This window comes from Aulostomus chinensis, chromosome 1 (assembly GCF_037954235.1).
Source record: "Aulostomus chinensis isolate RoL2024-O1b breed Wild chromosome 1, RoL_Achi_v1.0, whole genome shotgun sequence".
NCBI lineage: Eukaryota > Metazoa > Chordata > Actinopteri > Syngnathiformes > Aulostomidae > Aulostomus > Aulostomus chinensis.
Window position 1 is genome coordinate 56,807,152 of NC_141320.1, and position 18,307 is coordinate 56,825,458.

Sequence of the window (18,307 nt, forward strand, 5' to 3'; positions counted from 1 at the left end):
TCTTTGATGACAAAATAGGAACTATTAGGATCAAATTAATAAACTCCTGCCCTCAATAGATTCTAATTGACCTGTAAACTCTCAATTGGCATTGAGCAAACAACATTAAACTGGTTTAAATCATATTCATCGGGTCAATTACAGTTTGTACTCGTTAATGATAAATCTTCCATGCAAAAATAAGTTAAACATGGTGTTCCTCAAGGTTCAGTGCTTGGGCCGATACTCTTCACTTTATTCAAGCTTCTATTAGGTCATATGATTCAAAAACACTCCATAAATTTCCATGGTTATACAGATGATACTCAATTATATTTCTCAATGAAGCTGGATGAAGGCCAACATTTATCCAAAGTACAAGCATGCATTCCAGACATGAAGGCCTGGATGACTTATAACTTGTTACTGTTCAACTCTGATAAGACAGAAGTTCCTGTGCTTGGCCCCAAACCCCGTACAGACACATTATCTAGTGATGTCACTGCTCTATTGTAACTCTTTATTATCAGACTGTACTAACAAGTGGTTAAAGACTCTGCAGCTGGTCCAGAATGAAAGTGCACGCATAGTGACAGAAACTAGGAAGAGAGAGCACATCACCCAAGTCTTAACTTCGCTGCACTGGCCGACAGTAAAATCCAGAGCAGTGTTTAAAATCCCTCACCCTACTTGTGAGGCTAAAGCCAAAAGTAACCCAGTTTTGGTGCATGCTGAAAATAAGCTCCAAACACAGGTTGAACTGAGAAGTCATGCACAATCTTGTGTTTTTCATGTTTGTTGTGTTGCAGCGGGTATCTGGAGGGTGGGGTGTTGTTCATTCCTCCTAGTTGGAAGCACCTGGGCCAATTTTTGAATTATCATTGTGTTTTTTTTAGTTAAATAGAACATTATTTGGCTTTCAACCTGCATCCCCCACTCTTGTCACAGCTTCAGTGTCATGTTTGGACAAATGGTTTTTCCCTAGTGTGCGTTCTTATGTGTTTTTTCAGTTGTCCCTTCACTGAGAATCTTTTACCACAAACTGAGCAGGGGAAAGGTTTCTCCCCAGTGTGTATTCTCATGTGCTTTTCCAGATTTCCCTTGTCTGACCATCTTTTACCACAAACTGAGCAGGGGAATGGTTTCTCCCCAGTGTGTGTTCTCATGTGCTTTTCCAGATTTCCCTTGTCTGACCATCTTTTGCCACAAACTGAGCAGGGGAATGGTTTCTCCCCAGTGTGTGTTCTCATGTGTTTTTCCAGATTTCCCTTGTGTGACCATCTTTTGCCACAAACAGAGCAGGGGAATGGTTTCTCCCCAGTGTGCGTTCTCAGGTGTCTTTTCAGATATCCCTTAACTGAGAACATTTTTCCACAAATGAAGCAGGGGAATGGTTTATCCCCAGAGTGTGTTCTCATGTGCTTTTCCAGATTTCCCTTGTCTGACCATCTTTTGCCACAAACTGAGCAGGGGAATGGTCTCTCCCCAGTGTGCATTTTAATATGTCTTTTCACATGTCCCTGTTCTGAGAATCTTTTGCCACAAACTGAGCAGGGGAATGGTTTCTCTCCGGTGTGCATTCTAATGTGTCTGTTCAGACGTCCCTTCTCTGAAAACCTTGTGCCACAAACTGAGCAAGGGAACGGTTTCTCTCCAGTGTGTGATCTCATATGTCTGTTCAGATGTCCCTTCTCTGAAAAACTTCTGCCACAAACTGTGCAGAGGAATGGTTTCTCTCCAGTGTGTAATCTCACGTGTTTTTTCAGACAACCCTTTTCTGAAAATCTTCTGCCACAAACTGTGCAGGGGAATGGTTTCTCGCCAGTGTGTGTTCTCATGTGTTTTTCCAAATTCCTTCTGTTACTAAAACCTCTACTGCATGTTGAGCACCTAAAGGGATGCCCATTCTCATTGACTTCTGTCTGAGATTCAGAAGAACCAAAGGTCACGTTCCTGATGATTTCTGATTCTCTTTCAGTCTTTACTTTTTGATCTTTTGAACTGCAATGACTCACTTCCTGTCCTGGGCTCAGTTTCTGAAGCAAATTCCTCCTTGAGCCAAAGGGTTCCTTGTGCTCAGAGGAGGCCGTGTTATCAGGTCTGACCCAATCATCCTCACTGACTTCAGTCTCAGCTTCAGAAGAATCTGACATCTGGTCATCAGTCTGGGGTTGTACAAGTGGATCTGGATCTACGTTGCTGGCTGGTTCTGGTTCTGGCCCTCCACTCTCTTCTCCATCAGCTTCTGTTTTCAGAGGATGAACTGGGCTGCTGCTCAGAGACTCTTCTTTCAAGTTCTCCTCAGTTAGACTCTGATGAAGCTGTGGGAGCTGAGGTTTCTCTTCGTCCCCTTCACTCTTCACAGGGACCAGAGTGAAGGGGAACGTGGTGATATCAGCCTCCTTCTGCCCTTGAAGCTGCCTTCCCTCCTCACTGGTCCAGAGCTCCTCCCACTCCTCTTTAATGTGGGGGGGCTCTGGGTCCTGCAGCTCAGGGGGAACCTCTTCTTTAATCACCAGCAGCTGCTCCACATCTGCAGGACACAAACAGCAATATCAGAAATCTCTTCATTTGACTCTGAAACAGCAGAGCAACGGACAGAAACAGAAATCAGCTCAATTAAAAGAGACATCCTGCTACTGACGACCAGTCAGCAAACTGGGAATAGAAGCGCTGGCTTCAGATGCTTGGATCAACGTTGTGTCACCCAGGTCAAAGGTCATAGGTCACCTCTGCTGAATGGTTTTGTCCATTCATCATCACATCTGCTAGTTGAATAATTAGTTAATTTCTATAATGTGATCCTGCAGGAGAATGAGAGTTAAGTCACTATAACCACAGGTGAGTGCTGGATTATTGTTACCTGTTGCCTCTCAGCAAGGTTCTGGGTTCTAGCCCCGGCTCAGGCACAGGATCTTTCTGTGTTGAGTCTGCATGTTCTCCCTGTTCCTACGTGAGTTCTCTCCAGGTTTTCTGGCTCTGCATTTGTATTCTACAGGTAGCTGAGTCAATGCCTATGATATCACTTGTTACTCTTAATGTGGTGAACTTTCTAAAACCTCTAATACTGTAATATTGTAGTAGTAACAGTGTGATGGCCTTTCATTTGGAAGTGGAAAGTCCTCTCATTGTTCTGTACTGTTGATGAATGGTTGATGGTCTTCAAGGTTCCTGTTCATGTTGGAGCACTGGAGGTCTGAACCAGTGAGACACTCAAAGAGCTGCAGGAGTGACATCACTTCAAGCTGGCAGAACGACTCCAGCCAGGGTCCTGCTGAGTGTTGTGATGCTCCATGTTTAGCTGTCAAGCTAGCAGCTCTGGACTCACTGATCTGGACTGAAACTGCATTGAAATGAAACAACAGAGCTTCACTGGTGTCTGCAGGAGGTTTGCCTTTGGATTTTGTCCCCTAAATCGACTGTAACATTGGTTCATTCTGACGGGACTCATTTGGATATCATGTGACTTGCTGCAGGACACAGAGAGACTGCTGACACGTGTGTGTGTGTGCTGTTTTTTTATGTTGAAGTGTGAATTGTAATGTTGTATGCATTTCTTTGGAGGGTTTATATTAAATCAGTAGTGTAACAACAGGGAATAAGCCAATAGTTTTAGGTTGCTTTTAGTTTGTCTTCTTATTTTCTTGTGAAGGAAAGTTTGTTTGTAGATTATATTAATTAACCAATTAACATAATTATAATTATAATTATATATATATATATATAAATAATTAATATATTTTGTTTTTCCTGGAATTGTTAATTTCAAGTTAGCTGCCAAAACATCCATTTTGATGTACACATTTACTTTATTATTATTATTATTATTATTATTATGTTAATTTTTGAAAGACTGTTTAAAGACACACACAAGAAAAGAAACTAGTACAGCTGTGGTCCTGGAGACAGAGACACTGCTGAGATGTGTGTGTGTGTGTGTGTGTGTGTGTGTGTGTGTGCTGACTGAGTCCTGTGCTGCTCGTTCAGAATAAACATCCTGAAGCCTGGTTTATGCTTCTGTGTCACAGTGATGGTGTGGCGATGGCCTAGACCCTACGCCGTCATTGAGCATTCGAAGTTCTGCGTCGAGGGAACGCGTTGCTCTGCAATTCACCGCCAAGCCGCTAGGGGGTGTGGCTGTATCTTTGTATGGTTTAGGGGGTTCTTGTCGGATTCCAAAACTAAACTATTTACAACAGAAAGTCCAGTGCTTTTCTGTGAACGACTGTTTGCTTTCATGAGTCAAACTGTAAACTTTGAACATGACAAACATGACTTCTTGTGGCCATTTTCTTCCAGAGACACACTTATTTGTCGCGGAGGTTCGTCGGCCTCTTCATGCATTCGGCAGCCTTTCTCTGAGCGGACCAATCACAGTCCTTGATGTTCACGTCACGACGTGTCAACGCGGTGCGTAGTCAGGATTTTTTTGGAGGTGCACGTCAAGCTACGGCGTAGGGTCCACGTCAATGGCGTAGGTACAGTGTTGACGTATAAACCAGGCTTGACTCCTCCAGATGTGACTGATGGTCTTCAGCCTGGCAGCAACCACCTTCAGCTGCTCCATAGATTCACTCATTTCTCTCCTACCTTATTGTGTTAGAATGGAGACCGATCCTGCAGAACCAGTCCCAACAACATTGTGCTGCCTGCTCTTATACTTTTACTGACTGCTTGTTGATTTCATACAGCATCTTTATCTGAGCGTCCACTGTGCAGGTCTGGGATCATGGATGGGATTTGACCTCCTTTGCCTTTATAAAAACAATCCAATCCTTCCTTCTGGCTCCTGAAGGTGGAGTTTGCCTCTGGGATTTTTCCACAAAATTTTAGCAGTTTAAAAAAAACAAAAACATTTTGATACGCTCACAAAATTACTGTTTTAAGAGTTGACAAGATGATCTGCAGTCGCAGAAAAATCCACTGAAAAGGTGCACGATACAGTGTCAGCTTACTGTCACTCTGCTGTGTGTGTGTGTGTATCTTCTCAGGATGCCCGCGCACACACACACCCCCTCCCAACCCCACTGCCTCCATCACCATCAATCACTGTTAGGACCCTAACGAGCCAGGACGTAGCCCGTCAGGTTCCAGCACAGCTTTTTGCTGCGTTGGGTTGCACTCAGAATGACGTTTCTCTTTCTCTCTCTCTCTCCCTTCAGAAAGTAACAGATGAGCCACAAACTGAATGTGGACCAGATTCACTGCAGAAGCTGAAGAATCCGCTAGAAAAGGCAGCAATGAGAGGAAAGGTTCACCTCCTCTCTTTCCCTCTGTGCCCTGTCATTGATGCATCTCAACATCTTGTGAGGGTTCCTTCTCTACTTTGTCATGGATCCCAACCCCCCATCATCACACCATGATCCATAAAGGAAAGAGGACTTTGGTGATCTTGGCCCATGACAAGTCCAGAACAAATGACTTGGATATGGAGGTTTGTTAGAGTTTGCAAAGGGAAACAGGAGGCTGTTGTTGAGGAGTGGATTGGTGAGAAAGGAGAGTGGAGCTGTTCAGGTGCTCCAAACAAGAAGCTGAGAACAGGACAAGAAGACAATCAAGAGGTTTAAAACAACGCCAACCCTTTAGTTTGGTAAATATCGGCTATATTGAGAGCTCTTATAATTCTGACTTTATTTTGGAAGTTGATCTCAGAATTGGACCGTCCAGTTAAGATCATTTCTGTTGTTGGTTCTCAAGATCTGGATGGATGTTCTATGTTATTGATTTACTTTCTAGAGATCAGTTTTGGTTTTCAAGACTTGGTGAAGGGATCTCTCTTTAATAACCTGGCCGACCCTTTTTAGTTTTGTTGCTATTGGCAACAGTGACGAGTGTTCTTCTTGGTTTGAATATATTTGATGCAGGCCATCCAATGAAGGCAGATGTCAAGACTTAGTTGTTGTCATCTGATGAGAGATATATTTTTAGTTTTCTTTTTCATTTGGCCCCGAGGGACTGCCACCTCCTCCTGGTCAGGGGTTTGGGGCCTCAGGGACCCTCAGAGTTCCACCAGCAGAAGCTAAAGCCCTGTTCAAACTACGCTACTTTTTGTTAGCGACAGGCCCTGCTGTTCACACCATCGACGCTCAATCAGGCTGCTGTTCACACAACAAGATTTGTTGGCGCACAGGAGTGTTCAGACTACAGGATTTTCCCCGTCAGGAGGCGTGGCCAACTGCACAGCTGACCAGGAAACTCTTGGACGAAGCACACGCCCCTTTCATTGTAAACATGGAGGCGGAGCAGAACGCAGCCCTCCAGGTCCTTAGTGCGCTACCATGGAGCCAAGAATCCTGTGTCCAAGGATGTGGTGAACCCTTCATAGAATCCATGCCCCTCCTCATTGTAGTTGTTGGCTCTGCGTCACTCCCCCACTGCCAGAGCTCCCATGTCTGCTGTCATTGGCTGCAGCTCCGTTTACGTCACTGCTACAAGTCCTGATATCCAGCAGTGCTGGGTGTCCTTTTTTTTGGCCCACATCACATGTGACCTCCCAGTCCACTGTCTTGGATCTGTTCACCCTCATTACTGTAGTGTGGTGGTCATTAATGCCTCAGCCTGATTGGGGGAGGGAAGTCACTGACGCCTAAAATCTTGGAGTGAACTGGGCTTTAGCCTTCATGTGGGACCAGGTTGGACCGGTCTGAGGGTGAAGGTCTGACAAAGTGCAATCCAATTACATGACAACAACAGTGACCCAGAGAACCACCTACCCCCCCCCCCCAACACCATCACACCCTTTCCCGCCTCTGTCGCCACCATGTGCCCCCTTACAAATGCCTGTCTAGAACCCGCCCTGCTGCAGCTCCACTTCCTGGGCTGAATGAGGGGCCCAGCAGGTCCCTGCGGGGACTCACCTGCTCTGTCCAGCCTGACTCGGGGCTTCAGCACGGCATCGAGCAGCAACCTCTGCCGGCGGTTCTCCCGCTCGTACTCCGCCACGGTTTCCTCCAGCAGAGCCACGATCTGCTCCGCGGCCGCCGCCAGCCGCTCGGTGAGCAGCGCTCTCAGCCCCGGGACTCCAGCCGCTGAGTCTCCTTCTCCCAGCTGCAGCAGGAAGTCTTCAGCGGCGGCGAGGATCCGCTCCTGGACCGACACCCGCAGCAGCTGCGCGGCGCACATGTTGAGGTTCTACCGGCGCCACTCAGCCTTCAGGAGACAAAGACCGAGGCCTTCCGCTTCTGTTCTTCTTCTTCTTCTTCAAAACGAGCAGAGTCCAAGCTCTGTTCTCTGTGCCACTCCAGACTCGCTAACGTTTCCTTAACTCGCTAACCTGGTAGCAGCGGTAGTGATGAGTGGAGTGATCCAGGATTTCGATTTGAAAAACGCGTATTGATGACGTACTTAGTGACGTCCAAAGCCTCGCCGACCGGCAGGGACCACGTGACTGATTGATGCCCTGGTTCTCTGGCTTGGCGTGAGATTCTAAACCACTAAAGCCTGATTTATGCTTCTGCGTCGCGTCGACGCGTGGTGACGTCAACGTCGAGGACTGTGATTGGTCCGCTCAAAACGTCATTTCCGGTTCAGTCGCAGCACAACACCGCCATTTTTGAAGTTTCTGTGGTGAAGGCTCCAAGAAAAAATGGACCAAGCCGAAGAAAGGATTATTCGCGGCACTACAAAGACTGACAAATGGCCAACAATTGTTGTCTGTGACCGGAAGAAAACCAAGGAATCCGACAAGAGCCCCGTGAACAATACAAAGACAAAGCCACACCCCCTAGCGGCTTGGCGGTGAAGAGCAGAGCAACGCGTTCCCTCGACGCAGAATAAACCAGGCTTTCCAGTCGCACCTGTCTTACGCCCCCGTGCCAGATAAGGACCCCCATCGGGCTGTGCCACTCTGGAGGGAGCGCGTCTCACAGTCAGTCAGCGGAACCATGCGGATCTGGGCCGGAGCTGTGGGAAGGAGCGCCAATTGTATCGGGTTGTTGTTTTCTGGACTGCAGCAGAACAGGAGCAGCCGGGACTGGAATGTAGAAGTAGGTTATCTTGAAGTTGACTCAGTTATGGTGAACGATATTGTGGTTCAACACTTTAATGAGCTTTAAGGCAAACACATTTCATGAGGAAACAACGCCGGAATTGGACGGATTTCAGCGGCACACAACAACGTATCCGATACACCTCATTGGAAACCTGGTGGTCTCAGACTAAGAAACACCAGTCACCATGAAGAAAGGAACTTTTAGCTGAGTACTCATGTTCTTTTCTGCAGGTTGAATGTCGCATTTGTTGGACAGAAGCGTCTCATCTCAACAAAAGCACCTCTTCAGTGCTGAGGCATGATGGGGCCAGGCATGAGAATGAAGTCCCAGATCCACCAGGATGAACTCAGGTATACAGCCACTCTCCAACTGACTCACAGTTGCTTCATTGAGCATTAATTCCTATTCATTTCTTCTCTCCTTCATCTTTAACCATCCAGCTTCCAGGAAGCAGATGCTGGATGAGGCTCTGCTGAATTTCATCCTGAAGGACTGCCAGCCCCTCAGCACTGTTGAGAGGGAAGGGTTCAGGGAACTGGTTCAGGTCCTTGAGCCTCATATGTTTGCCAACCAGAAAGGTTTGTGTGGAAATGATCTAAAGCAGTAGTTGATATCTCCAGTTTATTTCATCTCTAATTTCAATGTATTGATTTACTCTGGGTGTCATTTTCAGACCATAAAACAAACGGTGGCCAAAAAGTACCAGGAGGAACGGGAAGGAGTGAAAAAGGAAGTCCAGCTGCCATGTGGACATCTGTGGACATGGAGGTTCCCTTGGCTCTGACCTGTCACTGCATTCGTGAGAATGAATGTGTTGGGAGTGCAAGACTTTCCACAAAGTCACCCTGCTGACAGTTTGGCCCCAGTCCAAAGAGGCCTGATGGAGGACTGGGCCATCACCAACAAAGTCAAGTGTCTTGTGAGCGACGCAGCACCAAACATGACAGCATCCACTAGACAGCTCCAAATTCACCACTCAGTCTGCACTGCACATCGTCTGAATCTAGGAGTCAGAAAATCCTGTGATCAGATCCCCCACTTCCATCATCAGACACAAAGCCAGGAACACTGTCACATCCTTCAGATCAGCACTACAGCCAAGGAGAAGCTGGCTCAGGTGCAGCAACAGATGGGAGGACCAACCCTGAAACTCATCAGTGAGGTGCCAACACGCTGGAACAGCACACACAGCTGTCAGGGCTGCATGATGAGAGGGAACCAGTGTGGGAACCTCTGGCCTCTCTAAGACAGATTTGACTCCACTGACAGCTGAGGAGTTCACCACCATAGGAGAAGCACTTCTAGTAAACAGAGGTCATTCTAGTAGCCTGGTCCCTCTGTGGTTGAGCTATAATTGTAGGAAATATGGTCATTATTCAATGGTGACATCTCTCTGCTGAATAATGTAGAACTGAACGGATCCACTGGACCTTCTTTTTGCAAACAGCAGCATGCAGCAGCTGTCCTGAGTGGAAAACTGCACATTTCTGTTGGTGAGAGTTCATCAAGTGATGGACTTTGTCTCTCAACAGAAGCTGTGTGGAAAAACCCTGCAGCTACGAGCGCTTCAGACTCTGAGAGTGATTCTTACGCCATTGGCTGGTTTAACCTGGCGTCTGACCGTGGACGTGGCCGAGAGGAGCGTGACATGGCTGCACAGGTAAATCAACTAAAGCAGTGTTAGTCTTTGGCAGCAGGCCAGGCCGACAAATGATAATGTCTCTGACTGACTGACTGATGAAGTTGGACCATTGGTCAGACACAATGATGCATGACCCCAAATAGTGGCCTGGGTCTTTATGAAGCTCACATCACTGTAGCATCATTTTGAGGTTTTTAGCAACTCTCACTACATCACTGTAGCATCATTTTGAGGTTTTTAGCAACTCTCACTACATCACTGTAGCATCATTTTGTCGTTTGTAGCAACTCTTACTACATCACTGGAGCATCATTTTATCCTTGAGATTGGGGACCAATAATTTTAATGTCCATTTTGGGGACATGTACTGTACACAGACACACAGATTTATGAAAGTCACTTTCAGGTGCCTGAAATTTCTTTGGGGACTAAAGTCTAGAAAAGTAATTTGAACATTAGTGTGTACTTTGTTTTGTGATGATAAGATTTACACCGACCAAGTCAGCCATATTGGCACCACAATCCAATTGGCATGTCAATAAACATCACCCAATAAACCAAGGTCTTCTGTCTAAATGTATGTCACTGAAACATACTGTATTGTATTGCCTCACACTTACAGCATACAAGGATGCATGGCGTGAGTGGAACTGCCTGAATCTCTTCTGCAATGGAAGTTTGGTCAACTGTGTGGAACATTCCTGCACGATCCCCTTTGAGTGTGAAAGTAGCATCAACACAGCACCATGTGGTCCACCAGCAGCTTGGACTTCTGCTCCTTGTCTTGTAGTTCCACTTGACTTCTCCAAGGGAAGAGACTGCAAATAGTCAAGAACTCTGGGAAATTTGGTGGCTGTGGCCTCCTCAAATTCCACATTGATGTGGACACCAGTTCAAAGTTTGAAGTGCAGTTATCAACTCTGCACTGAAGTTGTTTCGTTAAAGGATAAATGATTTCCATTGTCCAATGATTTTTTTACCATTCCAATCCTCTTAAGTGATGGACTGATACTGTAAATATGCAGAAATTCTCTATTGTTCAAAGTACAGATTCTGTGTTTATACATTGTTGTAGTTTTTATACTTGGAGAAACCAGAATCTAACAGGAAATCACTGTAGAAAGTTAGCTCAGTTTCATAAAGTAACAACTAAATAGCTTCAATTGACAGTGATTGACCTTAAACTTGGCTATTTTGATGCACTATGCTTGCTTTTCCACTGTCAAATGAACTTTTTTAATGGGAAATTCCTGCTCATAGACTGGTTTGTTTCATAAATGAACCAGTAAGAGCCCTGAACTTAGAGAAGAACCAGAAAGGTCCTTGTTCTTCATGTGTTTTTCCATGATGGGCCTGTTTTCCTGCAGTTGAATGCACATTTATCAACAATTAAAGGGCACCTCGAATGAAAATCATTGTTTTTGTGTTTTTGGTGTTTCTTCAACGTCCCCCAGCTGTGGGGAACACACACCAAGTGTGAGGCAGTGTCATAACCTCTGTTTGAAGTCGCTCCCCTTTTTTGAATCGCTGTGGGAAAATGGGCCAATGCGATTTTGGCTGAAGTGTTACGTCACAGTTCAGTCAGTGCCCCCCCCCCCCCCACCCACACACACTGAACCCACCCCTTTCACACACACCCCTTTGACATATTTTGGGAGGGGGGGGCGATTATGCGAGCAAGCCGAGTGAGTGCAGCTCTCTTGTGTCGCTCGCTAGCGTGACACAAACTGGAGCCTGCAGCAGCAGCACTGACTGAGCAGATTGATTGAAGGAATGGCCTCGATAGAATTGAGACCTTTGTTTTATCTGCACTGTCTGTCGTTAGCTGGCCTGGCCTGGCTTGAGGGGGAAGGAATCTCGCCAGCCAGGCAGGCTACCAAGGGGCCAGGCCACCAGGAAAACTCTCAGTTGTCCCGACTGCCACCCCGCCACTGCATATACGTCTGGATCCGCGAATGGGCCGTGGCTACTTGGTATCTTATCTTACGAATGTTGTTGTATGACATGGATTGTTGTCAATTGACAGTAGCAGTCACACTTAGCACCGGCAACAATTAGCCAAGAAAGTGGGAGTGCTTTCTTTTCAGTGACAGTGAGGGCAGCCAATCACCGAGTAGTAGTTAAATGAGGTTGCCAGATAAACAATGGCAACTGATCTCCGTCAACTCATGCTCTTGCATAAATAATGAGGTTGCCAGATGAGGTCAGAAACGACCCCAATAGGGACAAATGAGGCATTCTAAACCCAACATGGTAACATAGCGGTTTCAGAGAGCCTTTTAGGAAGCTTCTGAGCCATCACAGACCCAACCATTTTTTGTGGGGTTACATATCACACCACAGAACAAGAATTAATACCCCTCAACCTCTCTGGCACCTTTAATGTACTGTAATTTCATCAGTTTGGACTGTGAAAGCTTCTGTGTATTTTTACAGTTTATTCCATGGAATTTTGTGGAACAGTTCATTACTGTAATTTGACAGTGTTCATCTGGAAACTCTGCTGTCAGACTTTTTACTGTTTTTTTTACAGTTTTTTTTCTTGACAGTGTACACAGAGGTCTGGTGGTTGAGCCGGGGCATTTTTACAAGCTGCTACCCAAAATGAACGCATTTCTTCATTCAAAAGACCAAACGGTCCCAGAGCTGATTGACCCAGAATGGAAATGGCACCTCGCATTTTGTGTCTGTGTCCCACAACATTGTCTGGCAGACAGTTGACCTGTCAATCACACACAGAGTCCCGCCCCCACACAGCTGAGAAACGCAGCTCTCAGCAGCTGCCTCAGTCACACAGAAGATAGACGCGTTTCCTGGTTGGCGAGTGCAGACACAACTTCTGTGAGTGCAGGATTCACTTCTCTCATTGCTGTTTGTTCACTCTTGAGGTTTTATTCCTCCACCAACCTGCTTCTGTCTGGAAAGAAACAAATAACTGGAGTGCTGCACATCAACAGACTTGGAGTTTGGACACGGACGAATGAAGTTTGGCTTTTTGTTTCTTCCATCAGATCAGAGCTGATAGGAAAAACAATCAGGTGGTTTATTAAACCAGCAGTGAGCTGGACTTCAGCCCAGGTCCACAGTCCCACTGTCAGTTCACTTCAACATGAACGAACAAAATCCAACCCTCACATGGCCTGGAAATAAATAACAATTACAAAACAACTCCTTTATTTCTCTCCTGTTCAGGTCCAGTTGGACTCATTCATGTCTATTTGGTAGGATTTCACTTCATGAGTTCAGAAGCATCTTCACATGAGACGCTGGTTCCTCACATTGATTGATCTCTGAATTCTGTTTGATGTCTGAATTCTGTGTTTGATGTCTGAATTCTGTGTTTGATCTCTGGGTTCTGAGCATTGATCTCCTGCTTCAGTCTTTGATCCCTGACTGATTCTAAACTCATCAAAGGATCACATCAGCATCTTGGTCCAGACTCCAGATGGTGGTTTTACCAAGTTCACCACGGTCCTTGTTGCTGTCTGCTGTTGGGTCACAGCAAAGTTAGGAAACAGCCTGACGGTCCTCAGGAGGAAATTCAACAACCTCCAAAGATGGAGGTGAATCTAGACCCTCTCATGTTGGCCATCTTTGATGAACTTGGGCGGTACTCTGGTGCAGGGACGATGGAGCTGATCTGGGAGCAGTCCTGATATTAAATGCTGTGGTGAAGGACAGTGTGGAGGCAAAATGGACAAAATGAGCCAACATCAAATAAAATTGTAAACCTGTTTAAAGTCTTATTTTGTGTTTGATGGACATTTTTAAAATCACTAATGATTTTTTGACTGAACATCCTGGATCCTGTGGTGCCTGATGAGGAGACAACTTGAGTACAGAGTTGGAGAAGAGGGTTTTTGGAGGGGAGATGATTTTTGCAGTGCTACAAGTCAATAAAATGTCATCATGTTTCAAAATGTCCTCACTAAGATGGTTATTAATCCCTCATTCTCAGCTGCTACAGCCTTTAAAGAAAACCTTTGACTGGTGGATCTAACAAAGATCAGATGTTGTCTCCTCTAGAACATCAACAGCTTAACGTTGTGGGCAGGACTCCTACCTGAGCAGGGAGACCCCAATGGATTTCTAGTCCTGATAGGGAGAGGGAGCCTCCTGGGTCGCGGAGTGGGGAACCTGACAGGGAGTGGGACGATCCGCCCATTGTGGGTGATTGACAGGGCAGGTTTGATCTATGTTTTCATTTTCAAAATTAATTTTGAATATTTGTGGAAAGTTCGCCCACCTTGAACATGTAGAAGATGTCTTCTGATAGTTAATCAACTGTTGTCACATTTAAGGATCACTTTAGCAGGTAAGATGAAGGCTACAAAGGACCAGCTGGAGATGCCGGGGATTGAACCCAGGGCCTCATACATGCTCAGCATGCACTCTACCACTGAGCTACACCCCCTCTGGTAGAGTCACTGTTTAACTGATGCAGCAACACAAACACAGACACAACATTTATTTTCTTCATTTTAGGGAGAAAAGGATCTCAGCCTGTGATCTCAAAGGCTCTGTGATCTCTGTCATTTCACTGTGATGTCAGCCCACACAGCCTTAAGGCGTGTTCCCATCAATCGTGACACAAATTTTTCATGCAACAAGTTCACATGTAAAGTCCATGTAGAGAGCTGAACCCGTGTGTGTACTCGCCGGGAACGTGAGTGACGCGTATTCATGCATTTGAAAATATTCAACTTTTGTGACAAATTCTCATGACAAAGAGTCCAGAGAGCCGGTCAGCGTTGAGATTCCCCTGGCGTAGGGGAAGTCATGTCAACGGTCCTGGAGCCTGGAGTTGGTGTCAGTCCTTGATATCCTGGCACCGATCCTCACAAACAGGTCATCGAACAGGAACCTCGTCAGCCTGAAGTACCGCTGGAAACGGCCGTCGTCCAGGCGCAGTTCTTGGAGAAAGTAAGTTAAGAAGTTTAGAGGTCCAAGAAGCTTCTTCAGTTCAAAACTTGCCTTTAACCTTCAGTCTAACGCTGTTCCAGCATTGGATGAAAGAGACTGGTGCTCTCATCTTCTTCAACATTGACTTGTTCTATCAGGACAAGAGAATCTGAGCTTGGATGTCATTTAGAAGTCAAAGGCTTGTTCAACTGGTAAACATCAGCTGGTGTTCACTCTGATGATGTAGCGATGGTCTGGATTCTTCCTTCTGGAGCACCAAGCTGCTGGGAAGAAGCCTGATGATGTCAGAGTTTTGTTCAGTGGCTCCTGCTGGGTCCATTTCTGACAACTGGGCTCCAAAGAGTTCACTGTTTAAAAGGCTCAGAGAAAGCAGCACCTCATGGTGGTCAGGAGACGAGGTGGCCGAGTGGTTAAGGTGATGGACTGCTGATCCATTGAGCTCTGCAGGCGTGGGTTCCAATCCCATCCTCGTCGTAGGAGACTTTGGTTTCTGCTCCTAGATTCTGGAACGACTCTGAACTGTGAGGCTTTTCAAGAGGAGATTCCTGCAGCACCAGAGAGCTGCAGTTCCCTACAACACCACCTGTTGAGTTGGGTGGGAGCAAAATACTTTCTAACTATAGTATTCAAGGTTTATTACGATTCCACCAAAATACTTTCTAATTTATAGTTTTAAAGGTTTGTTCCACCAAAATACTTTCTAATTTATAGTTTTAAAGGTTCATTCCACCAAAATACTTTCTAATTTATAGTTTTAAAGGTTCGTTCCACCAAAATACTTTCTAATTTATAGTTTTAAAGGTTCATTCCACCAAAATACTTTCTAATTTATATTTTTAAAGGTTCATTCCACCAAAATACTGCTTCCTGTCCAACTTCTCAGTTTTAAAGGTTCCTTCAGTTGAGGGCTCTGGTTCTGTGTGAGGGGTTGAGGGTCGATATGGGATGATGAGGAAAATTTCATGTCACGATGGTCCTGCTAAAGTAACTGAGTCATGATATCAAACAATGTCATCAAAATATGCTTAAACTCTTAAAATGGCAATAAAATCGCCTGGAATCATTTTACCACAAACACTTTTATTGTGTTTTTGTGAGCATCATTTTTCAAACATTATAACATAAACTTTAAAAAGGGTCCATTCACTAACACTCTTACTTGAAGGTAGTCACTGATATCAGTAAATAGCTGATAAAGATTTGTGTTCATGTTTTAATTCTCTACTCTGACCTGTGCTGAGACACTGGACCAGAGAGGAAGACCTGCTCAGCCTCCTGCATGGACCAATTCTGCAGCTCAGTGATGACGACGAGGGATTCAGCATTGAGTTCATTTTTAAACTTTTTGGAGGAAACAACTGTAAATTAACCAGCAGTTACTGGTGATGCTTCACAGTTTCCAAGCTCAAACAGCCTCCTGCTTGTTGGACTCACAATTTCGAAAAAATGTAGACATCAAAAGTCAAATCATGTTTTTGTTTGGTTTTGTGTTGTTTTGTTTTTTACTGGAGGAAAACTTCAAATTGTGATGATGTGTCTGACTTAGAAACTGAACCCCCAAAAATCAAAAAGTCTCCTTCTTCTGTGCCGTGATCTCTGAGCTGATCATGATTGATCTCATCAATAATCCTTGGCAGCCGACCAGTCACACACAGCCCCCCCCCCCCCACACACACACTGAGACATGCAGCAGCTCACAGTAACTGCCTCAGTCACACAGCAGATAGACTCCTTTCTATATCAAGATAAGCAGTAGAAAATAGATGGAAGTGATGATGAACTGATGAACAGGTGATTTGTCCAAAAGTCAAAATCAGATTCATTTCCAATCTGTGGAAGCAGTTTCATCTTGAGGTTCCAGGTAAGAACAGCCAGCTGTGGGCTGACACACATCTCTTCAGGAGCACTTCTATGCTCCAAACTTGCCAGGTTGAATTGTGTCTGTATTCTGAGGGCAGCAGGAGGACGGAGGAGTGAGGACACACATTTGGACCTGAGAGCAGCTGTGTGTGGGATTTCCCCTCCAAAGATAAAACCAGCTCCTTCATGCTGGCTATGAAGGTTCACAGTCACACTGACCCTGCTACAAATACTTTGATATGCAACAGACTGGTTTCTCTTCTGGTAGTTTGTTATCAACTGTTGTCACATTTAAGGATCACTTTGGCAGATAAGATGAAGGCTCCAAAGGACCAGCTGGAGATGCCGGGGATTGAACCTGGGGCCGCATGTATGCAAAGCATGTGCTGTACCACTGAGCTACATCCCCTCTGTCAGAGTCACTGTTTAACTGATGCAGCAAACACAAACACACACACAACATTTTTAAGGCCTGAGCCTGAAGGTACTTCAGGCGAAGACCCTATTATGTTTGCTCGACACTCGCCACTTCAAAAGTTAATTTTTTAAATAATTATTCTTCATTTTAGGGAGAAAAGGAAGTCAGCCTGTGATCTCAAAGGCTCTGTGATCTCAGTAGTTTCACTGTGATGTCAGCCCTCACAGCCTTAGACCACAGAGGCAAGTCAGGCTCCAGGAAGCTGAGGCTGCTCCGTTCTCAGTCCAGTCCAGAGGGAAGGTTTCCTTCTCAGAAGCTTTACAATCCAGCCCAGATCCTCTCTGACTAGCAGGAGTCTTTGACCAGGAAATGAGAATTATATTGAACGTCTGCTCATCCTTAGAATGAAGTAAAAGTATTTGTGTTCCTGAAATAATATCCAGATGCTAAGATCAATTATCAACATTGATTGACAGCTCTAAACTGACCCATCATCACGATACAGTTGCAAACTGAAGACTGGAATATTTAGAAATCCAGAGTTGCTCATAACAACTGGTAGTACAAGTACACAGTCGAGACGACTGTAGGAAGAAGAAAATGCAGTAAAGACAGGAAGCCCCCATCACATTGTCAGTGTTTCAGTGACTGGCATTGTGAAGAGACAGAGACAAAGTCACGTTATGAATGGAGGGCTGAGTTGAAGCAGAGGGGGGCAGGATCCTGGGGGTGGACTGTCTTTAGGAGGCTGAGGTGTCTGGTGGTCTTGGTGGACCCTCTGCATCTCAAGCTGAGACAATGGGCCTGTGTTCTTTAGTCATTGTGTATAGTCTCTGTTGTTGGAGAGCTCAGTGTGGTCCCTGATGGTCTAGTGGCTAGGATTCGGCGCTCTCACCGCCGCGGCCCGGGTTCGATTCCCGGTCAGGGAATGAGTCATTTAGAGGTTGAGGGAGAGGTGATAAGGTGGTCCACATGATGGTGGAGGTGATGAACTGTGAATCCATCATGGCTCCACTCTCACCCCCATTGTTGTATTCTTGGTTCACTCTGCCATGGCCCCATGTTGAAGGGGAGCTGTCTCATTCAGATTCAACCCTTTGTTAGAATCTATTAAGTCACTGACTCCTGCTAGAACAAACTCTGGTCAGTGTGGTCCCTGATAGTCCAGTGGCTAGGATTGGCGCTCTCACTGCCAAAGCCTAGGGTTTAATTCCTGGTCAGGGAAGTTATGGATACCCTGCGGTTCTAGCCAACTATGGACTGACAGCTAACCTCCCCCTCCTCTCTAAAATCCTGGAGAAAGCAGTTGCTAATCATCTGAGTGACTTCCTCCATAACAAGAGTTGATTTGAGGGTTTCAGTCTGAGCCCAGCCCAGCACAGAGACAGCACTGGTAGAAGTTACTGGATAGATAAATATAGGCCTACTCATCAATGGCTGAGGAATACATTCAGTCAGTACCATATCAGTCCTCTGAAGCTGTAACATGAGCCC

The 18,307-nt window shown here is 45.6% G+C and overlaps 2 protein-coding genes and 2 non-coding genes across 4 annotated transcripts; 1 reads left to right on the forward strand and 3 right to left on the reverse strand.

Moving 5' to 3' along the window:
• Positions 1-794: 794 nt before the first annotated feature.
• LOC147272348 (uncharacterized) lies at positions 795-1,817 on the reverse strand. Its single transcript, XM_086202801.1, has 2 exons — positions 1,597-1,817; positions 795-1,428 (listed from the first exon to the last, which is right to left on the reverse strand). The coding sequence occupies exons 1-2, from the start codon at positions 1,815-1,817 to the stop codon at positions 936-938; spliced, it is 714 nt and encodes a 237-aa protein (XP_086058927.1). The 3' UTR covers positions 795-935.
• Positions 1,818-1,851: 34 nt separating this feature from the next.
• On the reverse strand, positions 1,852-7,219 carry LOC147272349 (uncharacterized). Its single transcript, XM_086202802.1, has 3 exons — positions 6,837-7,219; positions 2,343-2,512; positions 1,852-1,869 (listed from the first exon to the last, which is right to left on the reverse strand). The coding sequence occupies exons 1-3, from the start codon at positions 7,099-7,101 to the stop codon at positions 1,852-1,854; spliced, it is 453 nt and encodes a 150-aa protein (XP_086058928.1). The 5' UTR covers positions 7,102-7,219.
• Positions 7,220-13,954: 6,735 nt separating this feature from the next.
• On the reverse strand, positions 13,955-14,026 carry trnaa-agc (transfer RNA alanine (anticodon AGC)). Its single transcript has one exon. It is a non-coding gene; the product is annotated as a tRNA-Ala (tRNA).
• A 3,644-nt stretch (positions 14,027-17,670) lies between these two features.
• Positions 17,671-17,742, forward strand: trnae-cuc (transfer RNA glutamic acid (anticodon CUC)). Its single transcript has one exon. It is a non-coding gene; the product is annotated as a tRNA-Glu (tRNA).
• The last annotated feature ends 565 nt before the right edge of the window (positions 17,743-18,307 follow it).

What these genes read in the sequence shown, in the direction of transcription:
- LOC147272348 (XM_086202801.1), bottom strand. Translation starts at nt 1,817, where the DNA reads ATGAGAACACACACTGGCGAGAAACCATTCCCCTGCACAGTTTGTGGC. An exon ending in TGCTCAGTTTGTGGCACAAG is followed by an intron (nt 1,429 to 1,596) that starts GTTTTCAGAGAA and finishes TTGTGGCAAAAG; the next exon opens with ATGGTCAGACAAGGGAAATC.
- LOC147272349 (XM_086202802.1), bottom strand. Translation starts at nt 7,101, where the DNA reads ATGTGCGCCGCGCAGCTGCTGCGGGTGTCGGTCCAGGAGCGGATCCTC. An exon ending in AGTCAGGCTGGACAGAGCAG is followed by an intron (nt 2,513 to 6,836) that starts GTGAGTCCCCGC and finishes TGTGTCCTGCAG; the next exon opens with ATGTGGAGCAGCTGCTGGTG.